The following is a 27,157-nucleotide window of genomic DNA, read 5'->3' on the forward strand; positions in this document are numbered from 1 at the left end:
AAATTTTCTTGCACGCTAATTTAATTGCAGTACAGTAACTTTTTACATAGTTCTGAGATCAACATTTTAAAAAATGATCAAGTATATTGCTTGTAATATTTGCGTTATATGCATTTATCTGAAGTCTAGTCATAACTTAGTACAGTATTAGACATTGTGCGTAATGGACAGTTTACTCGAACACTGTATCATAATTAATGAAACCAATGCAGTTACATTTTCGAAGAGTTAATAATGGCGGATAAGAATGAAAAATCAACGTCTGGATGCAGTATGAAGACTACTATAAATGTAAGAAAAGGACTGAATTTTAAAATTAAATTAAGACGTTTTGAAGTGAATCAATTCCTGTCAACGACAAGCGGATGTGTGCCATAATTTAGGACTGGTAAGTTTAACTGTAAGAACAATTATAAAAAATAAAGAATTAATTTTAGCAGCGGGAAAGACAGCTGTTCGTTCCACTGCAAGCAACTAGGGCTAGGTTGGCTATTGGGATTGAAATGATAAGACTAATTTTATTGAAGATAATATCCAATGCAGAATTCAGTTAAGTTAAATATTATTAAAAAAAAAAAAAAAAAAGAGAGAGAGAGAGATTAGCCTATATGATGATCTGAAGAAAACACCTAAAAAAAAAAAAAAAAAATGTGGAACCATTTAAAACTAGTAAGGGCTGGTTGAATAGATTTAAAACACAGGGAGAAGCCGCAAGTGCAGATCAAGGAGCCAAAACTTTCAAAAAAGAACTTGTTAAAATTATTGAAGAAGGGTATATGTGTTATACTTCTCAAAAAATTTTTAACATAGATGAAGCAGGACTTTTTTGGTAACAAATGCCTAAAAGAAGTTTCATATTGAAAGAAGGAAAAAACACGCAGGTTCAAAGCTTTATTGTTGGGTGGTAACCCTGCAAAGGATTTAAAATTAAAACCCCTTTTAGTTTACCAGGAAGAGGGCCAAAGTACAACCCAAAATTGACACATTTTTCATGATTAAATTTATCAATTAAATTAAATCAATTTAGATCATACAAATTCATGATTTTAATTGGAATTTTAAGTTTAATTTTGATACGTAAATAGTTACCACAATTATATACGTATGTAATGCAGAATATTTTATATGTACAAATATTTGAATATTAAATATTTTGACCAACATTTGTGCATTATTTCACTATCATTTATTATTGACTAGGAAATATCCTATGGCACCAACAGCAACTCACAAATACATATGTTACACCTTATGGGAATGCGGCGCTTGCTTAACGTGGATTCACTTTTTTCCAGAACGAATTATCAGCATTAATCGGGGGTCACCTGTATAGTGTGTAATTTCCATATTGGCCTGGCTACAATTTTAAATTCGTTATCTTTAAAGAATTTGTTAAGTTGTTGGTGCCACTGTTCAACATATGGGACTGAAATAAAGTATTTTTTGATATTACTATTGTTGTTTGGTGTATTTTTTTTTAGAATTCAAAAGGATAGAATACAAAAAAATACACCAACCAACATATCAAAAAATACTTTATTTCAGTCCCACGTGTTGAACAGTGGCACACACAACTTAACAGATTCTTTAAAGATACACCATTTAAAATTGTAGCCAGGCCAATACGGAAATTACACACTATATTGAAATCGTTCAGTCCTTTCCTTGTTCGCAACACAAATAAATGACCTAGAATACATTTCTTGCAGTGACTACAACTCGTCTTATCAGGGTTCTTACGCGTTTCCTCTGAATTTTTGTGTTAATCAACACACGGTCTCAGTTCGTGCTTCTTGTTCAGCAGCGTCAGAATTAGCCTTTCATGCCATTAATGAAAAACATACTTTGGTTTAATGAGACCAAAATACTTAGTGTCCAACGTAATTATACAAGACTAATTGCAGAAATCGTCGAAATTAAATTACATGAGAATCTGTTAATGTTCGCCAGTCATATCTAATCTCCAACTCATGATCCTTTACACACATGCGCAAAGACAAATAATCCCTATTTAAGTTCCATGCTCACCCCTATTCGGTAATTTTCATTCTTGTGATCACGACATACAGTCAAAAAGCACTGTCAGCTTCAGGAAGGAAAATCGTTTTGCATTTTTTCATTAAATTATTTTTTTACTTAATTTTTAATTGCGTTAAAATTGATTTTTAATTGTGTTCATTTTTTCTTACTGTAATGCAAGATTTTTGATTTTTTTTATATTGTTTTCATTTTAATTGCTGGAAAGTATCATACGGAAGTGTTCTACGTATCATATTGAGGTAAACTTCTCTTATTCTTTTACAAATATTAATATTTATTCTTTTTAGGTTGTATTGTTTGTAGTTAAATTGATGTCTCTAAATCTTGTTATTATGTGATCTGAAGTGGCATTAATCCAAATTTGAAAGGCTTCCATGGGTGTATCGTATTTATAGGCTAATTTGCATGCACACTGCAGTAGATCCATTCTAATTGAACTATATATGTTTTTTAGGTTGGTATGTTAGGTCTAAAATTAATACCTTTACCCATGATTTCTTTTAATGTGTAATCTTCAACTATATTAAGGTCGCCAGTAAGTATGCGATTATGATGCAGATCAATAAATGCTTTATATTTGGTTGTAACAAGGGTACTCAATATTATTCAGGTTTGCAATTGTTTTTGTAATTGCATATATGACCAGTCCAATGGGTCTTGCATATCTATGCCTAATCTCTATAATAATTTTGTTAGGTAGGTATTTTGTGGTTTTATCAATAAAATGTTGACAAGGCTGAATATGCAATTTTGATATTTTATTATGCAGTATTCTTTAGCTTTATTTTCGGGGCTGGTGTATCTGATTTTAAATTTAATTATGTCTTCTATGGTGTGTTTTAAGCGTAAGCAGGCAGATCTTATTTAGAGCTTTTAGTTTGTGATGCTTTAGTGCAAATAGAGTGTTATGGATGGTTTTAATGTTAATAGGATCGTTATACCATTCAGTAAACAGTGTTTCAAAGTTGTTAAGTTTTTGTGGACTGGTTCTGCTGTATTCTTGTTTAACTTTGTTTCTAAGAGTACTGCCATACATGTTTTTGGCTAGATGAAATACTGTATAAGGTGCACTGTCTTGCACCGATGTAGGTGAAGTTTCTGCCATTAAACCTATTGTTTAACTGATATGGGGGGGCGCCTCCGTAGCCAGGTGGGAAGGAGCAGCAGTGCGTAGCACACGCTTCTTGATTAGACCGGGGTTCGAGCCCGTCACCACCAAATACGGAGGATGCGGAAAGGTCATTCAGGGAATGACCACCGCATATCCTCAGAGCAATATGGCCTTAGTTGCTAATGCTCCTAAAAACCAAATAACAACAATAACAACTGATATGGGTATAGAAATTTATATTGTAATATAAAGAGGTCTTTCAATATTTCCCTTTTTTCAGTGTATTCTTCTGTAGTTAGTATATATTGTTGAACTTGTGTTTTTGAAAGTGTTTTAGTTCTATTTCATTAGTGTATTTGACTAAAGCTTTTGTAGTTTTGCTTTTTTGTGGGTCTTTTCCCAAATCTCTTAATTTGTGATCTGTGTAGATTTAATCTTATATGTAGTTCTGTACTGGTTTGTCCAATGTATTTTATCCCGCATTCTTTGCAGGTAACAAGGTATATGGCATTTTGCATAGAGCAAAATACTGGGGAATTTTCTATTGTAAGGGTATATTTGTCGTGCATGTATGGACATGTCACACAAAATTTACTTGTACATTTCCTAAATTTAAGCTGGTTCTGATGGTGTAGACTGTCTGTATAATCTTCTACATAAGGGAAGATTTTTTTTCCATAGGCACCCTTTGGATTTCGTATTAATTACCAGAGGGTTGAAGGCATTGAATGCTATTTAACCAATTTCAGGAATTAACGGGTCCTTCACGGTCATGTCTAAGCCCAGGGTGCAATTTCTACTGTGATACCCTTACAGCATTTTGTTTGTTACTTGTGTGTGTGTGTGTGTGTGTGTGTGTGTGTGTGTGTGTGTGTGTGTGTGTGTGTGTGTGTGTGTGTGTATAAACAAGAAGAAAAACAGGTGAATTCTACATACATTCAGTAACTCAAACTTTTATAGTTATTGTTGGTGACTATTGTCAGGGAGACGGGGAATATATTATGTAAAAAGGATAGGTGGAACAGGACCAGGGTATGTCTGCCAGGGGCAAAAGTTGATGACGTTATAGGGCGGATATCTTTTAAGGACCCCAAAAGGTGATATTGTTGTATACGTTGGCACTAATGACCTTAAGAGTAAGAGATCTGCATATTGACTTAAGTACAGGTCAATGGTGGCCAAAAGTGTCTGCAATTCTGTCCAGACACGACAGGAGGGAGTATATGATCAATCAATCAATCAATTTGGCCCTGGAGAGATTGTGCAAGGCTCAAGGGGTAGAAGTTTTTTCAGCATGGTCTGTGCTTGTTAACAGGAGAGACTGCTTCTACAGGGATGGGATACACTTAAATAGAAAGGGTGCAAGAATAGTTGCTGATGCTATTGAGGCAGTGTTAGTGGGTCAGAAAACTGCTAGATTTGGGGGGGGGGATACACAGACTAAAAGATTAACCGTAGCCGCAGGCAGAGACAAAAGTGATTCTTGCACTGCTTCTATTGTAATGAGCAGCAGCCTAGAGAGCAAGTTGCTGGGGACTTCAAGAGCTGCTGGGAGTCATCACGGAACAAGTAAATACATGGACTGTGTTAGGGTAACTAAGAGTAAGAACAAGTGCATGTATACTTGCATGTACACTAATGTTAGAAGTATAGTAAATAAAATTGATGGATTTGAAGTGCTGATCAAGACATCAAAGGCAGATATTGTTGGGATATCAGAGACATAGTGTCAAACAGATATAAGCAGTGCAGAATTAGAATTTGGGGAGTACAATGTGTAAAGAAAGGACAGACAAGGTAGGAAGGGAGGTGAGGTTATGCTGTTAGTTGAAGAACACAAAATCTAAGTGCATCCAATTGACACAGGTGGACAATGCAATGTTCAGACATAAACGCTGGGAAAGGGAAAATGAGAGTAGGAGTATGTTATAGGCCTAATGACTCTGATGAGTATAATGTGTAGAGAAATAGAATGGGCCAGTAAATCAAAATGCCTTGTAATGGGGTATTTTAACTTTTCAGATATTGACTGGAACTTGTGGGTTGGTCACTTGCACACTAGCAAGACTTTTGTGGATTTATTGGAGGATTGTTTTCTGCGGCAATATGTTCGAGAGGCAAGCAGAGGGAGTAATACCCTTGATCTGATTATTCATGCATTAAGAATTTGCAGATAAAGGAACCACTAGGTGAAGTGATCACAGTGTACTGATGTGGGATTTACTTAAAGATATAACTACGATTGAGGGTAAAGAGAAGGATTTTTGTTTTCATAAAGGTGACTACAGTGGTCTCAGACAATTTTAAATTCTATACAGTGGGATCAACTGATGATGTTACCAATGGTGAATTCTAAATAGGAAGCTACTAGGCTTTTCATACCAACTAAGAAATACCGTTCAAGGTTCAGGCCTAAATGGATGTCGAATGAATTAATGAGGCCGTGGCAGAAAAGAAAAATGCATGGGATGCATATAAATTATCAGGTGACACAGAAGCCTATGGCAGATATAAGCTAGTCTGTAATCAAGTCACAAAGGAGGTTAGAGAGGCGAAGGCAGATTACGAGAAATCTTTGGCAAAGGACACAAAGAAAAACAGCAAGGAGTTCTTTACTTATGTAAACTCTAGAAGGAAAGAGATGAATCAAGCTTTTATAGTTGGTTCAACTATAGATGATCCTGCTCAAGTCGCTGATAAACTGAATGAGTATTTTGCATCTACATTCACACATGAGTTATTCAGGAGGGGAATGCCAGAAGTTTATCAAACTCTAACAGGAAGATAAATGATTTTGTAATAACTGAGAGCAAAATGGAGGAGAAATTTTTGAAGTTAAACATAAAAAAGGCACTTGATGCAGATGGAATCTATCCAGTTATAATGAAGCAAGGCAGCAAGGGAAGTATGCAAACACTTAGCCATAATTATGAGAGGATACTTAGAGTAAGGGGAGGTCCCCATGGACTGGAGATGTGCAAATATATCCCCCAATTCACGAGGTTCAAAGGGTGACACAAATAATTATAGATCTGTTAGTTTAACTTCTGTTCCAGGGAAAATAATGGAGTCACTGGTTAAGGAGGTGATACAGGATCACCTAGACAGTACAGTAGTAATAGTTCAGTCACAGCATGAGTTTGTAAAGGGGAAGTCTTGTCTAACCAATTTGATTGGATATTACCATGTGGTCACAAAGGAACTGAATGCAAAAAATAATTTGATATCATATACTTGGATTTCAGGAAAGCTTTTGACACTACTGCACATGGAAGAATGCTGTACAAATTGGAGCAGTATGGCATTAAGGGCAAGTTACTGCAATGGATAAAGGGATGGTTGATTGGGAGATGGCAGAGAGTGGTAATAAATCTACACTGCTCTACGTGGACTAATGTTATTAGTGGAGTCCCCCAGGGTTCAGTGCTGGGCCCATTGTTGTTTTGTGTATTTATCAATGAAGGTATATCAGGCTTAATGTCCAAGTTTGCAAAGGTTGGCAAGGTTGTTAATGACAGTAAAGACAGTATGTACTGCAACAGGATCTAGAAAAGTTAGGCAGATGGGCTGAGAAGAGGCAACTGAAGTTTAACATTGACAAATTCAAAGTACTCCTTATGGGTAGCAGCAATTGGTTGTTGTGGAAGTAGATAGCTTAAATAAATTTAAGGCTGAACTAGACAAACATTTGGAGGAGACCGGATGGGTGAAATGGAAAGTGTTTTTTTTTTTTTTTTTTTTTTGGGCTGATGCTGTATAAGCTTGCTTTCTTGCATCATATGCCCTCAACTAATGCTAATACTAATATCTATGGCCAGGTGCTCCATTTACAGTTTGGTATTTTATGAAAGCTTGACAAATCATCAAAAGCACAACTTTAATCAGTCATATGCATAACATTCAGTATAGATCTAATAAAGATTTTAAGAAAAATATTTTATTTTGAGGAATTTGCTTAAGTTATTCTGTTCAATTTCATTACACTAATGATTAAAAATGTGTTTTGTTTGATTTTGAAATAAAATACAGGTCTTGGCTGTTAATTATTATTTTTGCTGAAATAACTATAACTATAAACATTTTTAAACATTCATCTTTATTTAAAAAATCTCGGACAAAAGACAAAAATTAATAGCAAATTCAACAAGAAATTTTAGCTCTATCTTTAATATTAAGCTCTCCATTCTGATGGATCAAATCACCACTCTCAGATCTGCTTCTAAATGAAGACTGGAACACTGCTTTGTCTTTATCACAGTAACAGCTGAGAAAGTAATTTCACACAAGGATGTTGAGGCAAAAGGAAGCAAAAAAATCATCCTTTTTTTTTTTTTTTTTTGACAATTCAAAAACTCTTTCTTAATAGAATACATAACTTTGACCATGTTGAGCACTGAAGTTGACATGGAGTTTCTTCTAATAACAGATAAATTAGTTGTTGTTCTACTTTCAGTATCAGCACTGATCATATTTTATTTGTGTTAAAAAAAAGAGCTTAATTTATTATTCATATTAATTCATAAAAAAAAACCCCGCTTAATTCATTTTCAGAAAATTGAGTTAAAAAGTTAGTCTACAAACTATTGGGGCATGTTGTTATCATATCCTTAATTTTTAAGTCCATTCCATTCTTGTCAAAGAATTGAACAAAACTTGGAAACAATTTCATAATTCCCACTCATCAGTTCACTTTTCCACAGACCTATTTGCAATAAAAGCTTTCACTTTATCATTGTGAAACATTGATAATTAAATATTAAAATTATGGTATTATGAAGCTGAAGAGAGAAACTGAGGTTATTCAATTTTCCAAGGATATCCATAAGATGAGTAAGAATTGCAAGCTACTTTCATTCACAAAATGTGAAAGGCTTGGATTATAGTCCAAAAGAACAATTCTAATTTTTCTTAAGAACAAGCTGCATAACACCCTGCCAGGTAAACAACCACCTTTAATGTTAAGTAAGTGTTTACCATAATCAGAACCCACTTCATTACACAGAATTTTAAAAAGCCTGCTGTTTAACACCCTTGCCTTTATAAAGTTCACTATATTAACAGCATCTTGCATTACTTTGTTGATCTCTGTCTGTAGTTTTTCTGCTGCTAAAGATTCTCTTTGTATCATACTAAAAAAATTATGTGCAGAACAACATTTTACCCTGGTTATGAATTCTTGCTTCATACTACTTAATTCAGTGCAGCATCAAAGCAAACTACCACACATGAATCATAAAAGCCTATTCACTTCAAAGTGCTTATCAACAATACAAATAATTCTCTCTCTGGGTGTTTTTCCTTTCAAAGATTCACAGAATAAGAAGTCTTCCAAAATGTTCAACTATAACAATACTGTATTTACACTATAAGGTAAGTTACAGTGGTCTACATGTCCAATTTCATTACAAAATTGGAGCTTTGTGTCAGTTGATCGAGCAGTTGCAATTCTCAGTGTATCACAACACTTTTGAGAGTGGTGTGATACACTGAGAATTTCGTTTGGCAAAAAATATGGTAATGACCAAGTCCATAACTTCATGAAGTCATCATGGGCCTTAATTATATTTTTTTCCTACACAACTGAAATAATTTTTATTGCAGCAGGCAAGATGAGAGATGCTAATGGATGCCAGACATACTCAAATGAATCAGAGCACAAATCTAAAAGTTCTAAAAGTTGGGAGAGCCAAGTAAAGTTGAGGGTGTAAACAAAATAATCAAAAATTGTAAAAAGTTAGTAATTTTGTGTCTAGGAACAGTTTTTGATGATAAGAAAAAGATTAAACAGTGAAACAAACAGAATAAGAAAATCAAGAAAGAACCCAGTTAAATTCAATCCATAAAAAAATAAATTAACCGTTTATAATTTATATTATCACAGTTTTTAAACCATAACCTATGGAGTTGACAACTGGGTAAGAAATAAATGGACTGATCAAAAATTATAATCTTAAAATAAGAGTTTTAAGAAAAATATGGGACTTTACAGACAGAAGCAACTGCAAAACCATACTGGAAATGAGGAAATTAGAAGAAATCTGAGGGAAAATAATATCCAGCCCAAGTACAATTTTATAAGATAAGTGAAACAAATTTAAGATGATAGGGGCACATAGAAAGGAAAGGAAGAGAGAGAGATTAGCTAGATAGTTATTCAAAGTGAAAATGAATAGTAAGAGACTTAGAAGAAGGCGTATTGATGGTCAAGCAAGCATTAGAGGAAAGAGTGCTTGCTCTGATTTGAGATGAGAGATGAAAGATTGATTAATGAAAGATTTTTAAAATATTGTTTACATTTCAGAGCATATAGCAAAATACATCCATTAAGTTTTTAAGAAGAAAAAATTATTTTTGAAAACAATAGATTCATTCTAGTTCCAACCAAGGAAATTCTTAAAAATCTAAAAAATTATCACTAACAACACATTTACTTACAGCTGTTCTCTGGGCTAGATACTCAATGGAAACATCATTTCCTCTTCTGCATGTGCTTAACAATCCATCAAGAATACTTGCTCTGGATTTTTCATCTGGAGGCTGTTAATATTAAGCATAAAAAAGATTTAAAAAAAAAAGATGGTGTGATCATGAAGATAAAACAAAATGCATAGCAAAACAATAAGTGAATCTTGTATGCATTATACACTACACTGCAGTGGAATTAGAAAATATATTTCGAAAAGCACTCACAAAAGTGTGAAAGCATACTGAGACCATCTTCTTGCCTTAGCTGCTCATAGCAAATTTGAAGGTGTGAAATTTGTAAAATAATATAAAATCCAAACCAAGAAGTCATCCATCAAGGCATCATCTCATCAGGAACCAAAAGACCTTGGTGAATAAAAAAAACCAAAGGAAAGAGCATTTTTATAACTCCTAATCCTGCCTTTTGGTCTGGGTTGAGAAGTTGCAGCTCTATGCTGTGAATGTTTCAACTTCAGAGCAAATTAACTAAAAAACAAAAGCTATAAAACTCTCTTAAATAGCCAAAATTAATGCCCTCTTATAAAAGTGAATTTCAAGCAAAGTTACACCGAAAAAAATACAAAAATAAATATACATATAAAATAAATTTTTAAAATAAAAAAAAAAAAAAAAAAATTGGAAGTGGAGCTAATCTTTAAGTAGAGACAGTTAGTAGAATAATAAGACAAAATAGAGTGCTTAGAATTAAAAATCCATGAAAAAAATAAAAATAAAATAAAAGTAAATAAATAAGTGAAGCTTTATTTAACTGTGGAACTTAGTTGCCACGATTACACTAAATTAAACCCCCCTTCCCAAAGAAATTTGAAACTTTGAAAAAATTTGCATATTGAGAAAATGGCAAGGGAAGGCAGAACCAAAAAACAGCACGGAAGCCTAAAAGATACTGGCACTGTCCAATAAAATTCTGCTAAATGTTCTCCAAAGTGAAAGTATTCATTGCTGGAAACTAAATAACAGGGTAGATACTTATAGTCACATAAGTTGATGAGAATTTTGTACTCTATAATGATTATGACTCAAAAAGTGTGTGTGGGATTTGTAGACTAGAATATAATATAATTTATGGAAGAATAAGAGAGACATTTCCCTCAATATGATACATAGAACACTTCCGTCTGATATTCTCCAGAGATTAAAACAAATAAAAGATTAATGCAAAATGATTACAGTAAAAAAATCAATTGAAAACAATTCAAAAAGCAATTTAAAAAGTTTAATGTGAATTTTGAAAAAAGATTTTCCTTCCTAAAGCTAATATGCTTTTCAACCGTATGTCGTAATCACAGGAATGGAAATTACGGAGTCTTGAATCTTAAATAGAGAGAGATTATTTGTCCTCTGTGGAACATAACAAAGACTAAATTCAATATCTGTTATGAACTGTTTTTTTAGATAGCTTGTGAGGTGGTAAATTATAATTTAATCCTTTGGATAAAAGTGAAATCTAGTCCTGCAATAGCATGTACGAGGAAAGATTTGTAACCTGTTGATACATTGCACATTGGGCGAGGGGGTGTTCAAGCACTAGCAGAAGCATTCTGATTGTGTTGTTAGCATGTTGTACGCATGTGGAGGGGGTCGGCAATGAACTCATATGCACTTGGTCAAAAACTCGTGAGCATGTGTTTGAACTCTTACAAACCTGTCTTGATACCTACTATAATGTATTCAATTTGTTAATGTGTCTGTTTTTTTATTTCTGTGGCCTGTGCTTCACATCACAAATCTATGGGGTCTTCAATACAGACCAATCATTTGGATGTAGATAATTTTTTAATTTGTCGCAAAGTTTCCCAACCTGGGTAAGGTATTTTTGTTTATTGGAATACCAAGATTTTAAGGCAAGTTTAACTATATTATGTGATGTGGCAAGTGCTAGTTGCTTTATGCCCGAAATTTTATGATTTAAATTGACCCTGGAAAATTTTGGAATGATGTAGTTTTGAAGGCAATATTTTAGGAAAGAAATGTGGTAAATTTGGGCTGAGTATCTTGGCATTAATCTAATGTAATTACGCAACAAGGTGTTCAAAAAATCTCCCGTAATTGCGTGTATCAATAGGTATGCCCAGAAAGAAAGGAAGTGAATGAAATAGTCAACAAGAGTTTAAAATATGAATTTGATAGTAAATAACAGAGCTATGATTCTCAAAACATACTACGTTGATATCAATATTTGTAGAAGACCGACAGGGCTAGCCAGGTGGGTAAAGTGCCTACCTGGCAAACCAAAAGTTGCAGGTTCGAATCCCGCCTTGGGCTTGGATCAGAATAAAATACAAAAACTTTGGGTGGTGCATTATGGCCACAGAAGCCGATGCAGCAACAATTAACCAAAGAAAAAAAAAAAAATTATAGAAGAATAAGACAAATTTACCTCAATATGATACGTAGAACACTTCTACCTGATACTCTCAAGAAATTAATGAATAAAATATTAATGCAAAATGATTACAGTAAAAAATCACTTGAAAACAATTCAAAAATTAATTAAAAAATTCAAAAAACAATTTTAAAAATTTATTAAAAAATTTTAAAGTAAATTCTGAAAACGATTTTCCTTTCTGAAGCTGGCAGTGCTTTTCGACTGTATGTTGACATCACAGGAATGGAAATTACAGTTATGCGAGCTTGAATCTTAAATAGAGATAATTTTAAACTTTACTATAACTATGATCTTAAATATTCTTTTAGCAGAATGGTGCACAGGTGTATCAAGAAAAGGAAATTGGTGAAATAATGAGCACTTACAAATGCATAGAGTGTAATCTGTTTGCCTTTCATTTCTTAAAGAATTACAGATTATTATCAGATGTTTTGTAGTACTTCCTGCACCACTTCTTTGATGACTGTAAAGACAGCAGAACTGATAAATTATGGTGATATGATTTACACAAAGTTGTTAATTTCTCCAATATCCAATAACCCTCTATATGAAACAAAAACCATAATGCAGCAACAAATTAGCCAAATTATGAACACACTCATTAACCACCCAAACACAAAAAAAAGATATCCTGGACTTAAATGATCTACCAGATGGGAAAGGCTACTTCGATTTCTCAAACACTCTATACAACTCCATTCTGTTCATATAGGAAGTCACTGGAAGTGCAACTGAATGCTTAGGTAGTAGTGGCATGTGATGCAAGAAGGCAAGTGTATGAGCTTATGCAGCATCAGCCAAAAAAAAAAAAAAAAAAAAAATTACACCATTCCCTGCAAATGCCTGTCCAGTTCCTCCTTAAATTTATTTAACCTATCAACTTCCACAATGACAGATGGAAGTTTGTTCCAGCAATTAACCAGCCACTGGCTAAAGGCAAATTTCAGCACATCTATTCTACATCTGTCCTTTCTTAATTTGAATTTATGCCTCCTTAGGTTCGTAATCTGAACAAGTGGAAGGATCCTATCAGAATTCAGCGTGCTGAACCCATTCAACGCCTTATACACCTCAATCAGATCACCGTGCAGGTGCCTAGTCTCCAGCAACTGCAATTTGCAGAAATTAAGCCTCTCTTGGTAAGAGGATCCCTTCATTCCCCTCACCAATCTTGTTGCCCTTCTCTGTACACGCTCAAGCAAATTACATCCTTCCTAAAATGAGGCCTCCAGACCTGTACATAGTACTCAAGGCGTGGCCTGACCATTGCCTTATACAGAGGGACAATCACCTCCTTTTCCCTGCTAGCAAAATTCCTATATATCATTGACAAAACCCCATGACCTACCCAAGACAGGCTGCATTCCGAGGAATGCAGCCTGTCAGCATTCCTCAGAAAACTTCATATCTGACTGCACAATTACTCCCAGGTCCTTTTCATTTTCTACCACCTTAAGTGTAGTACCACACAGTTGGTACGTTTCTCTGGGGTTACTTCTACCCATATGCAGTACTTTGCATTTGTCAAGGTTAAACTTCAGTTAGTTACCACTTCTTAGCCCATCTGCCCAAATTATCTAGATCCCGTTGCAGTAGCACACTGCCATTAACAACCCTGCCATCCTTTGTATCATCTGCAAACTTCGACACTAAGCCTGATATACCTTCATCAATATCATTGATAAATATACAAAACAACAGAGGACCCAACACTGAACCCTGTGGGATTCCATTAATAACATTAGTCCACGAAGAGCAGCACCCATTAATTACCACCCTCTGTCTTCTTCCACTCAACCATCCTTTTATCCATTGTAGCAACTTACCCTTAATACCATTCTGCTCCAATTTGTACAATAGCCTTCCATGCGTAACAGTGTTAAAAGCTTTCCTGAAATCCAAATATATGATATCAAAATTATTTTTTTGCATCCAGTTCCTTTGTTACCACATCATAATATCCTATCAAATTTTTTAGAGAAGACTTCCCCTTAACAAACCCATGCTGTGTCTGAATTATTGCTGCAGTCTTGTCTAGATGATTGTGCAATGCATCTTTAACCAGTGATTCCATTATTTTACCCAGAACAGAAGTTAAACTAACTGGTCTGTAATTACTCATGTCACCCTTCGATCCCCCCTTTGTGAACTGGGGATACATTTGCACATTTCCGGTCCGTGGGGACCTCCCGAGTCCAAGGATGCTCTCATAAGGGTTTGCTTAATTGCTTTGCTGCCTCCTTTAATATAACTGGATAGATCCCATCCACCCCAGGTGCCTTTCTTATGTTTAACTTCAATTTGCTCTCAATTATTACAAAATCGTTAAGCACCCTGCTACAATTTGATAACCTTCTGCCATTTTCAAACCTTAATAACTCCTCATAACTGAGCAGGATCATCAACAGTCGAACAATCGATATCAAGTAGACCAATCAGATTCACCCCCCTTCTTTTTAGAATTTATATAAGTAAAGAAATCCTTGCTGTTTTTCTTAGCATCTTTTTCCAAAGATTTCTCGTAATCTGCCTTCGCCTGCCTAATCTCCTTTGTGATCTGATTACAGACTAGCTTATATCTGCCATAGGCTTCTGAGTCGCTTGATAATTTATATGCATCCCATGCATTTTTCTTCTCTGTCACGAGTCTCATTAGTTCATTTGATAACCATTTAGGCCTAAACCTTGAACAATATTTCTTAATAGGTATGAAACTTTTAGTAGCATCCACGATTAATTCCTTGAATGCTTCCCACTTAGAATTTACTGTTGGTAACACTGTCAGTTGATCCCACTGTACAGAATTTAAAAACTGTCTGAGACCACTGTACTCACCTTTACAGAAGCAAAAACCCTTTCCTTTACCCCTGATGGTAATTATATCTTTAAGTAAATCCCACATCAGTACACTGTGATCACTGCCACTTAGTGGTTCCTTTATCTGCAAAATCTTAATACAAGAATGATCACCGCTGATAACCAGATCAAGAGTATTAGCCTCTCTGGTTGCCTCTCGAACATGTTGCTGCAGAAAACAATCATTCAATAAATCCACAAAAGTCTTACTAGTGTGTGAGTTACCAACCCACAAGTTCCAGCCAATATCTGGGAACTTAAAATCCCCCATTATAAGACATTCTGATTTACTAGCCCACTATTTCTCTGTACAATTGTTCGTTGTACTCATTTGAGTCATTAGGCCTATAACAAACTCCTACTCTTATTTTTGCTTTCGCAGTGCTTACGTCACACCAAACTGACTCAACAGTGCACTGTTCATATATATGAACTGGATGCACTTCTTTTGATTTTATGTTTTTCTTAAGGTGGAAAGAGAGAGAGAGAGAGAGAGAGACCATAATGCAAAATTCCTGTAGAATTAATACTGAAAATGCTGTGAGATTAGACTGAATGGATAAGCTATTTCAAATACTAAAACTCATTTTCTAAAATGAAACAATGATGGGGAAGGCTACTTCGATTTCTCAAACACGCTATACAAACAAAAATGTCAGACTAAGTATGGGTAAGCCCCTCTCTCCATGCCTAGCAGATTTCTTCATGAAATTTCTGCCAGGAGAAATCTTCACAGGGGCATTTGAAGCCATAGCCTTAGATAGTTTCCTCTAAAACCCATACACTAGAGGAGATATGTCAATAACATTCTAACCATTTGGCCACACAAGTTAGAGGAATTAGCAACTTCCACAACTACCAAAATACTGTACATCCATGCATAAAATTTAAAACAGAAAAAGATGACAGCATACTATTCCTAGATCTCTTGTTAAAGAAACATAATATCTCTCTCTTAATAGAAATATACAGAAAACCAACAGACATGATCGATTATAAAGTTTAATTCTAATCACCCCATGAACACAAAAGTAGGCATTAAAAGTTTCATCCTTGGGGCTTATTTTTTATTTTTTTAATGAAACCCCAAAACATGAAAGGCATTAGAACCTGTAGTACTTAGGACCATGTGTGGGTTAAGGTTGACAAGATGAAAGAAGATACTTGGTGACATTAGACTTGAATTTCTGTAAATTGTAAATTTTCAGGAAAAATATGTGAAGGGAGATTGTTACAGAAAACGGAGGTTGAAGGAATATTGTACAGAGAGGAATATTGATGAAGAAGAAAAGTTGGTTTTGTGAGTTTGAAGTTGGACAGAAAAAAGTATGCTGACTGACTGAGGCATGTGTTTGGACTGCTTTGGAAGAGAGAGAGGGAGAATTATAGATGCCAATTCGGAAGAACAGTGCCCACGAAAGTATCTATAGAAAAAAAAAAGCATGCAACAGAACCAGAACATTTATGAAACAGAGAGTGGAAAGACTTTGTAAGAGATGGGTTATTAATTAACCTAACTGCCCTCTTTTGAATGGAATCTACAAGCCTCAGAGAGGTTATGGGGGACACTGCCTCAGATGCAGGAACAATATTTCATGGTAGGGTGGATTTGAGATGTGTACAGAATGAATAGCAATTTTGAAGAGAAAGAGATAAACCAGTTTTTTTAGATGCAGAGGAAGCAATATTTGTGATGTGCTTATGCACAAGAGTGATTAGAAGTCAGGGTAATCCCTAATAGAGATATGTACGGTCTATGTAAAGATGAAGCACAAGATTACAGACTATGTAAAGATCAGGTACTCAATAGAGAAATCAACAGAATTTCCCAAATATTTAGCAACAATGGGTACCCATAAAAATTCATACTGAAAACAATTAAAACAACAACAAAAGAGAAATATCTAAATACACAGAGGCATCTAACAAAGAACCAGAAAAAAGAAAAAGAGTACATTACCATCCCCTATGTCCTCTAAATCAGTGAACATATTAAAAACATAGCCAAAAAATATGGGTTGTACACCAGGTTTACAAGAACTAGCATCATTAAAAATATGCTAAAAACCCTCTGCTGCCTCACTCCTGACTAAGACTTGCCACCAAACACCCTGTATGCAATTTGCAATACAAAGACTGCCAAAAATCATATATTGGACAAACCATTAGAAGACTGTTCTAAAGAATTATAGATTATAAATACAACAGAGCCACAGCCAAATAACTAACTCGGATGCAGCTTTCCACACCTGATGCAAGGATAAAATTGAGATTTCAACAATACCTTGGTCCTAACCACAGACAGATAGAGAAAACACAGACTATACAAAGAATTGTTCGTTATTGGCATAACAAATATTAACCAAAACAAAGGTATGCAGATAAACAATAACCACATATATTTTCAAAAGCAGAGTATTAGAGCAGATAAAAAAAAAAATAATAAAATAAGAACTATGATAAGTACATACTGAAAAAAGAATCCCCATCCCCCAGTCTAATTTAATCTTGAACCCATCCTACACAATTAAAACACTCATAAAGGTTAGCGGTCGAACAGATGCCTAATCCAACAACATCCATATCCCTATTCACATTCTAAATACCCTCAACCTCAGCGACAAAATAACCTAAGATTGCTCCCAAAAGGTCTTAACCAGTTTTAATTCCAAACTTTCTTAGTTTAAGAATAAAGAATGGAATATGCACATAATGAACTGTTCACATATAAACCACTGTCTTGGTATATGAGACTGATGGTATTGTAAGGACAGTATTACAGGAGTGTAATGTATTCACAGTTATTCATTTAATTGATTTGTTATTAATCTTATTAACCAAATTAATAATTAATGTAAAATTATTTAAAACTGCTAAAATTTAATTCTTTACTGCTGTTTGCTATTTGTTACATAATTACAAAGATGAAATGTATAATCAAATCAATGGGAATAATGTAAGTAATTAAAAGTAATAACTATGTAAATCATATCACTATAATTTAGCAGTTCTGCTGTCTTTAAAGTCCCTGAAAAAGTGGTACAGGAAGTACCATGAAATGTCTGAAAATAATCTGTAATTCAGTAATAAATTAGAGGCAGATACAGAATTCCATGCAGGTTTAAGTGCTGATCATTTCACCAATTTCCAGTAAAACTATGGTGTATAAAGTATGCAAAATTTATACACTACCATAGAAAGAAAATTCTGAGAACCTGTTGGGAAATTTGTCTCTTATTGGAAGCTATGGAATGCTCAAAATATTAGGAAGAGATAAATTTAACAAGATATTCAAGACTTTATAAGAAACATTAAGCTCTATTAACCATCAGAAAGGATGTTTAAAAGGAGCAAATTGAATGCCAAATTACCAATCTAAAATGCAACACAATAATCTGAAATGTCTGAGAATTATTATTATTATTTATTTATTTATTATTTTTTTGAAAATGGTTTGGGACTTCACTAAATGGATTAACAATTTGTACAAGCACAGCTAAGATATAAGGGACAGAGGGATGAAATCTATCTAATGTGGGCTATCTCACACATGGTGAAATTACATAAAATGTGTGCACAGTGACATGTAAAAAAAACCAATGTTTCTTTACATTGTTTATGTTGCAGCTGCCATAAAAAAATTTATTTATTTAACATATGATTAAACAAATAAAATTAAAAATAAGTGAACAATTAAATAATGAAATAAAACAGAAATCACTCTAGTTTTTTATCTATTACTACTAAATATTTTTTTATATCCCTCTTTTAATCTACATAAGCTCTCTGACCCTACAACACTATGTGGTAGCTTCCAGAAATCTATTAATCATTGACTAAAATTTTCTCTTATCTAGTCTACAATTATCTTTCCTCAATTTGAATATATCCTCTTATTTGCATTATGTTAAAAAGAGAATATATGGCTCCTTCATTAAATCTGCTCAGCCCATTTAAGGCCTTAAATACCTCAATTAGATCCCCATGCAGCATTTCCAAACTTCGCAGCTTACAGACCTGTGGCTTGTTTCTGTAAGAATATATCTTGGCATCTACAGCCATACTCACTTTAATTCTGGCAAAAACAAATAAATGCAAATCACTAAGTAATGCTCTCACTGATCAGCTGCTAAAAAAAAAAAAAAAAAAAAAAATGCCATAATATTTCAGCAACTGACCAATGAGAACTTTATTCAATGATGTATAATTGTTTATGTCAGAATTAAAATTAGAGTGAGCAGAGTAGAGCTGTGTTTCCATCCTTTCAAAGTACATCAATAACTTTCCTAAAATTAGTCATCCAGACACAGTATTCAAAATATGGTCTGACCATTATTTGTACAGCAGGATAATTACCTCTTTTTTCTAATGGCAAAATTCTTATGTATTACTGGTAGTACAGGAAGTGTATAAGGCCTTGAATGGGTTGAGCACACTGAATTCTGATGGGATTCTTACTCTGCTTGCTCAGATTATGAACCTGAGGGGGCATAAATTCAAATTGAGGAAAGACAGTTGTAGAATAAATGTGGCAAAATTTGCCTTTAGCCAGGTGGTTAATTGCTGGAACAAACTTCCATCTGTCATTGATAGCTTAAATAAATTCAAGGAGGAACTGGACAAACTTCCATCTGTCATTGATAGCTTAAATAAATTCAAGGAGGAACTGGACAAACTTTAGAGGGAATGGATGTGTGAAATTGTTTTTTTTTTTTTTTTTTTTGCTGATGCTACATAAGCTCATATGCTTGCTTTCTTGCATCACATGCCTCCATTACTACTACTACTATGTCATTTTCATCTTCAACAGTGTTGAATATGCTACCCCCTCCTCCAGTTGATAACACTGATCTTCATTTTAGTAAAGTTCTCTCTGATGTTTTACTGCTGATAAGAAATCTGAACTACATTTTAAACAGCAATTTTTAAAGTTACCTAAAATTTGTTACATCAGGTCAGATTTTTTACAAATAAAAAAAATAAATATATAAAATATTGGAGGAGGTGCTTCTGGTTTATTTTGTATTTTTAAAAATAGGTCATTTTTATATAAAAAATACTTATAAAAATATATAAAAACAGAAATATCAAAGGCTACATCCTACAGTTAAGCACAGACAGTCACAAACTAGATTTCTTATATACACTAAACTAGGTTAAACTTTCATCTTTCTGATTAGGCAGCTAGTTTCAGTGGCTTGTTTCCATTATGAAGAGCTCCTCTCAGGCTTTGCTCCAACAATGAGTCAATATAGAGACTCCACTCTGTTGGCTGGCAAAAAATTTCATAACTGCAGGAATGTTGTTGCAATATATCACTGAGCCTTCTTTGGAAAAATGGAGCCAATTCTTTTTCATGATGTTCTGACCATGAAAAGACAGTTCCTGGGGCTAACAGATCCTTGGATTTCAGTCTTGACCTAAAATCTCTTCAGATTTGGGTAGATTTAAATCTCTCACAAGATTGTAGAGTTCAATTTATGTACACAGCTGTGGTCTAGAGTTGTGAATTTCTTCATCACAACAGTTTATATCATCCTCTACGTCACAAAAGTCAGATTTGGAATTTGATGGCATATGTTCAAGAACTACTTGTGGAGATGGTAGTGGAGGTTCAGGACCATGGTGTACTGGCATTACAGCTAAAGCAATATTGTTAATGTACATAATGCTACATTTATGGAACAAAAGTAGCAGTCATTAATATGACCCGAGGTTCCCTCCACACCATGAGAATGGCAAATGTCATAACTTTCCACGTTGCCACAACTGAAAAATTCTCCATACGGCAAAATTTATGGCGAGCCCAACTTTAATCTTAGTCACATAATTTTATTATTTAATTCCAAAATATGCAGCAGATAAATTTTTCACAAATGTCATATCCTGCCTGTTTCACTACAATATAGTTACCACAAATGTAACAAAATATTTGGAATGTTCCCACAACCATGAGTTGCTATTGTCAAAGACACAGAATATGAAAATCATGTTAGAAGCAGATACTAATTAGCACACCTGCACCAGAAAACAACTGAACTGAACACAGAAGAAAAACTTCATTCATTTATACAGCTATTGCCTAAACACATCTGGATACAACTATACCTGTCAGTCGCAAAGGAAGTAGTATACATATTGCATATACATGCAAAGTGTATGTAAGAAAACATTTTTTTTTACTTTTTGTGAAAAAGCTGGATCTAAAAATCTAAAAATTTGGATTTGGCACTAGAAGTACACCCAGAAACACCATAAAATTTGGAAGCATCAAAATCTATGCAGACCAGTGTCATTTAACTTGGGAATAACTTGTGACTTAAGTTTTGCCTTGCAAGGCGGGCAACGTATTGACAAAATGATGACACTATAAAATGTAGACTGGAGTAATTTTTACCAACCACAGGTGTTGAAGTTTCATCCTGCACATAAAAGTGGTTGTGTCTAAATAGCCTCTCCATTATAAGGCAGGAATCACACAGCATTGGAGATTATTACATTAATGTTCACTTGTAATGGTACAAGTATCAGGAACAGATACTCAAACCTCCTCTCCTATCCAAAAAAAAGTCCAATCATGAAGTTTGCGGTGAACTTACAATAACTAGTAAAATGTGGACACTGAAGAAGAAATTCATATTATCAACGAAGTCCTCTACAATGAGACTGTCATTTAGCCACAAGTCTCATTGCCCCATAAGATGTTCCAAGACCACATGCCATCTAACTCCAACCTAACCAGAGACTACAGTGCAAAGAAAATGTGTTAATAGGGATATGTAGTTAACTATTGCAGGATGTGGATCCTGTGGGGGAACGAGTACAGGAGGGAATAAAGCACTTTGCAGACCACTGCCCATGCTGCACACAACTTTGGTACTAGGCAGAGTGTTACTGATGTGCACTAACAGCCATATAAACACCGATTTACTTTGTATACTGACATGCAGCTCCAAGCACTCATTGGTATCACTTTTTGGAACAATATATGCAGCAGAATACATTATTCTGCTGCATATATTGTTATTAGGTACACCCCCTGTTATGCACACAAAAAGTTTGTCCCACAACGTTGAAGTCACATGACCACAGTTGTGGATATAAATGCAGCAAAACCTTTCTAGTATCAGTTAAGTGGACAAAATATAGCAAGAATGGGAAAAAGGAATGATCTAATGCACTTCAAACATGGCATGGTAGTAGATGCAAGACGTGCTGGACAAAGCATCTCTGAAATGGCAGTTCTCCTGAACTTCTCACGCACCACAGTTTCAAGGGTGTATCGAGAATGGTGCAACAAACAGAAAACATCCTCTCAACAGCACTCCTGTGGAAGAAAATCGCTTGTTGATGAGAGAGGTCAGAGAAGGATGGCTACAATTGCGCAAGCAAACAGATAGGTCACAATGTCGCACTTGTCACAAATGGGCTACAACAGCCTACGGCCACATCGCGTACCCTTGTTATCAATGAAGAACAAGAGAGCATGCCTCCTGTGGGTACAGCAACGCCAGCACTGGACTATCGAGGATTGGAAAACAGTTGCTTGGTCTGACGAATCAAAGTTCCTGGTGCATCAAGTTGATGCACCAGAATTTGCCGAAAACAACATGAATCCATGGACCCGTCATGTCTGACGACTAGAGCAAAGGTGGTGGGGGCAGTGTTATGGTGTGAGGCACACGTTGGGTCCATTGATACCCATAGATTCACATCTGAATGCCACATCGTACCTAAACATTGTTGCTGACCAAGTGCATCCAATCATGTTGACAGTTTATCCTCAGCCAAATGGTTACTTCCAGCAGGATAATGCGCCAGTGCACAAAGCCCGAATCACTATGAAATGGTTCCAGGAACATGACAATGACTTTTCTTTGCTGCAGTGACCTGCTCAGTCCTCAAATCTCAATTCTATTGAACATCTTTGGGATAAGTTGGAAAGGGCTGTTCACTGCAGGCCTAAACCTCTGTCGAATCTCAAGGAACTGCGTGACACACACTCATGTCTGCATGGTACTCCATTCCTACAACGTTTTCAGCATCTTGTTAAATCCATGCCTAGACACATTCAGGCTGTTTTGAAGGCTAAAGGAGGCTCAACACACTAATAGGTAGGTACCTAATAAAGTGTCAGCACAGTGTATATACAGGTAACCCTTGTATAACGCGGAGGTTAGGTTCCAGAAATATTACGCGTTATATGAGGTTCAGGCTTTATACAAAATGGAGGGTTATGTTCTGTAGTGTTTTTTTAATTATAAAAACAACAATGACATTCAACAAAAACATATTTTATTCATTCAAAAATTCATGTAACTAACTATTTAACAAATACATAGCATAAAATTATAAAAATTAGGAATTGTACATAAATTTCATTGCACATAATGCATAAATTTCAAAATTAAAGAAATTAATATTTTAATCGTCATTACTGTCTTCAGAAAAAATATTTCGTAGATATTCTTTATTTACGAGTGGCCGGATGTCGTTATCACTTGAAATTTCTTTGACATCATTTGTATAATTCTCACTGGGTCTTCAGCTGGTTTTCTTATCAAAAAGTCGGTAATAAGACCTTGCTTACCACTATGCTGTAATTTTTTATTAATTTCATAATATGGAACTAAACAACTGTCCAATTGTCTTTTGAATTTTTCCAAGCGCTCTGTTGAGAGATCATTATCCATAAAATAACTTCCTAACTTTTGTGCCAAATTTAATCCTTCTGCTAATTTCTTTAGACTGAACTCTTTAACTGACTCAGCACAATCAGAATCTTAAGCAGAACTTTCCTCACCATTTGTATTTGGTTTGCCATCTTCTATTAATTGAACCAATTCCTCCTCATTTAAATCTGTTTCTTCATCAAGTAATTCACGAATTTCATTTTCAACCATATCAGAAAATCCCTCGCCACCACAAATGTGTGCCAGGTTTGTTATACGACTTAGTTCAGCATCCACAGGAGGTACGAAATTTTGATTAAGGATGACACCAGGCATTTTTTTCCAGCAACCTTTCAGTGTAGACGGTTTTAACTCCTCTGCCCATAGAGAAATAATTTTTACACAATTAAATATTGAAAACTCTTTCCACACTTGAGGCAGTGTTATGTTTGGATTAGATTCCATTTTTTCTAAAATTAATTCGAATGTTTGACGAATATAATACGCTTTAAATGTTGAAATTATCCCTTGAACAAGGGGTTGAATAAGTGACATTGTATTAGGCAGCAAATAAATTATTTTAATATTCGGATGGGTTACATTTTTTGAGTGCCCTGGCGCTTTATCTAAAATTAGCAAAATTTTAAAGTCGATATTCTTTTTCTTTGTGTATCTTTGTATATCAGGCACAAAACAGTTAAAAACCAATTTTCAAATTATGCTAGCTGTAAGCCATGCCTTTTTGTTGGCTCTCCAATAAACAGGGAGGGTGGCCTTGTCAATCGCTTTCATAGCACGAGGATTTAAAGATTGGTTAATTAACATTGGTTTTGTCATGTAATCACCTGATGCATTACTACAAAACAGTAGAGTAATTCTGTCTTTAGAAACTTTGAATCCAGGAGCTGTTTTTTCATTTTTCGATATATAAAAGCATTTTGGCATTTTTTCCCAGTTTACCCCAAATCCGTCTGCATTGAATACCTAGTCTGCACTATATCCACCTTCTTCAATGATTTTTAAAAGTTCTTCTGGGAATATTCGGGCAGCATCTATGTCTGCTGATGCTGATTCTCCTTGGAGCTGAAGATTATGCAAAGAAAATCGCTTTAAAATTTTCGAACTAGCCCTTACTAGCACAAAGTTCATGCTCAGAGCTTTCTTCTGAAAAATCTTGTTCAAGTTCTTTTAAATATTGATAAATTTTGAGGGCTTTTTGTTTAATAAGGTTTCCACTCAAAGGCATTTTCTTGTGAGTACAATCCTCAATCCAAACCATTAGAGATTTCTCCATTTTTTCCATTAAAATATCGTATACATGAGCAATGCGCTTTGCACTTATCGTTGACCCAGCAATAACACTATCTCTGATTTTCGGCTCATTTTCTTTGATTGTACGAATTGTTGATTCATTTAAATTCAAAGTCCTTGCAGCAACAACTTGTTTTTCTCCATTTTTCAACTGATACAAGATTTAAATTTTTTCTTCGAAAGAAATGAATTTTCTTTTCAATGTTGGTTTTTCCCTTCTTTTGCAGTTTTGGTGGCCATTACTATAAAAAATAAATTTTTTATTTGCCAAGGGGTATCCCCGAATAAATTCACTATTTATAACTACTTGCGCAACAATTAACTCTTTATAAGGTAAAAAATTGGCACTACACAAAAAAATATGTATGTATGTACTTGCGTGTTTTCCCTTATATAAATTCGGTTCTGGCAACTAACTACATTCGCTATATGAACACACACAAATTTAACGAGCATAATGTTTGATTTTTAAGTCACATGGTAAAAGTGTGTGAAAAGAAGCGATACAACAATTTGTAGATCGCGTTACATCGAAATCACAACTGTGTCATACAAGGGTAGCCACAATTTATAAACCGCTTTATATCAAAACCGCATTGTATAGGTACCGTATTATATAGAGGGTTACCTGTATATATATAAAATCTGTCCTTTGCATTCACACTTTATAGATATTTTTTATTCCAAATTTCATCGTTTGGTGATTTGGTAGCATGCAAAATTTTAATTATAACCACCCTATATAAGATATATAGGATAATATCATTGGACCAAGCACTATATAATCAAAGTAGCTGATGAGCCATGGAAATCCCTTAAGGCAAAAACATTAAAAGTAATAGTATATCGGGTATAATAATAACTGCTTACCTGAACATTAATTTGATGTAGAAAGGCAGAAAGAACTTCACTACTCAGTTTAGGTTGTGAAGTAGTTGCAACAGCGATAACTGGATAGTCCCCACTATTGGAGTTCAGGTATTTAAGTGTGTCACTGAAAGTATTTAATATTCGTGGATCTGAAATGACAAACATTTTTAAATTGTCTAATTTCTTTGAAATTTAAACTTTATAATCTTTTAAGATATTTTGCATGTTTTTTTTAATTTTTGTATATCTTAGATTGCTGTCTGACAATGCTATATGTGCATCCTTTTGTATCAGCATGGATCATTAAAAGTTTATTGAAAAAAAAAAAAAAAAAAAAAAAAAAAAAATTGCTGAATTTTTAGCTATCTGATTTTAATGAATTTCAGGTTGGATTAAAAAGTCTCAAAAGACCCAAATATACAATTTAATGAAAATCTGTCCCCTGGAAATCATTACACATGGATGGGCAGACAGTGAAGACAATAAGCATTATATGCATTTCAGAACATGTCTAAAATAAACTATCAACTAATACCTATAACAGTTTACCGTTAAAAGATCACTTTTCTGACAGTGAAAACAAAAGGCCCTTTCACAATATGTAAATACAAATGCCTAAGCAAGTAAAGAGCATTTTGCATTATCTCGACAATAACCAACAGCTCTTATTCTTTTAAATCTTGAAGAATGGTCTCAACATATCCTTAGGTACTGATATAGCCAGAACCTAGACATCTTTTCTTGTAGTGGAGGATGTGATCAAATATATTCACACTGCACAAATTTATGCCAACTAAGGAGGAAGTTATAAAAGCAATAAACAGTCTACCAACCATTGGCAGTTGAGTTCTGGACTCGTGACCATGCTATGCTAAATTAAGAAATTATTGCACTTATCTCCTATCTTACTTTGACATATTTAATTTACAAAATTCAACTAACTTTTTTCATAAATTAATACTGATCTTAAAAAGGCCCATTTCAGTAACTCATTTCAATCTCCTTCATGTAGCTAAAAATTGCATAGAAAAATTCATATCCCAAAAACTCCAATATTCTATAACAGACCATGGCATTCACATAATGGTCTTAGATAATGCTATACAACTGCACAGACATCCTAATCTCAAAAATTACCAAATCTTGGAATAACAAGTTCAACCTTTGTACTATGGCTTGGTCCCTGCAACACTATCTTGGTTGGTGTATTATCATTATAAAGTTACCATTTTAGCAGCGAAGCAGTTACATAAAGAGAAAATTACAAACTTAAAAACCTTCATGTATAAAAAAGGAGGATAAATACACGATAGCAAAACATATTCCTATTTTCCTATAGTAGGCTTAGAAACCAAAGTCTCTTAGAAAAAATTATATTTTACACAATGGCACTGATCTCTCATACACAACTGTCCATATTAT

At 34.4% G+C, this 27,157-nt stretch overlaps 1 protein-coding gene across 3 annotated transcripts in view; it reads right to left on the bottom strand.

The window, feature by feature from the left end:
- Window positions 1-27,157, bottom strand: part of LOC150084894 (peroxisomal ATPase PEX6-like) — a 149,369-nt gene that overhangs the window by 72,627 nt on the left and 49,585 nt on the right. For all 3 annotated transcript variants that reach the window (XR_016547084.1, XM_090375619.1, XM_090375620.1), the window contains exons 10-11: window positions 25,736-25,884; window positions 9,587-9,688 (exon numbers count right to left, since the gene is read on the bottom strand). Coding sequence is in view for 2 of the 3 variants with exons in the window: in XM_090375619.1 (XP_090231745.1) it covers window positions 9,587-9,688; window positions 25,736-25,884 (251 nt within the window). In the remaining variant the exon portion in view is untranslated. The remainder of the gene's footprint in view (window positions 1-9,586; window positions 9,689-25,735; window positions 25,885-27,157) is intronic.

The sequence above is a fragment of the Mastigoproctus giganteus genome, chromosome 6 (genome assembly GCF_048544385.1).
Source record: "Mastigoproctus giganteus isolate SK-2022 chromosome 6, ASM4854438v1, whole genome shotgun sequence".
NCBI classification, from domain to species: Eukaryota; Metazoa; Arthropoda; class Arachnida; order Uropygi; family Thelyphonidae; genus Mastigoproctus; species Mastigoproctus giganteus.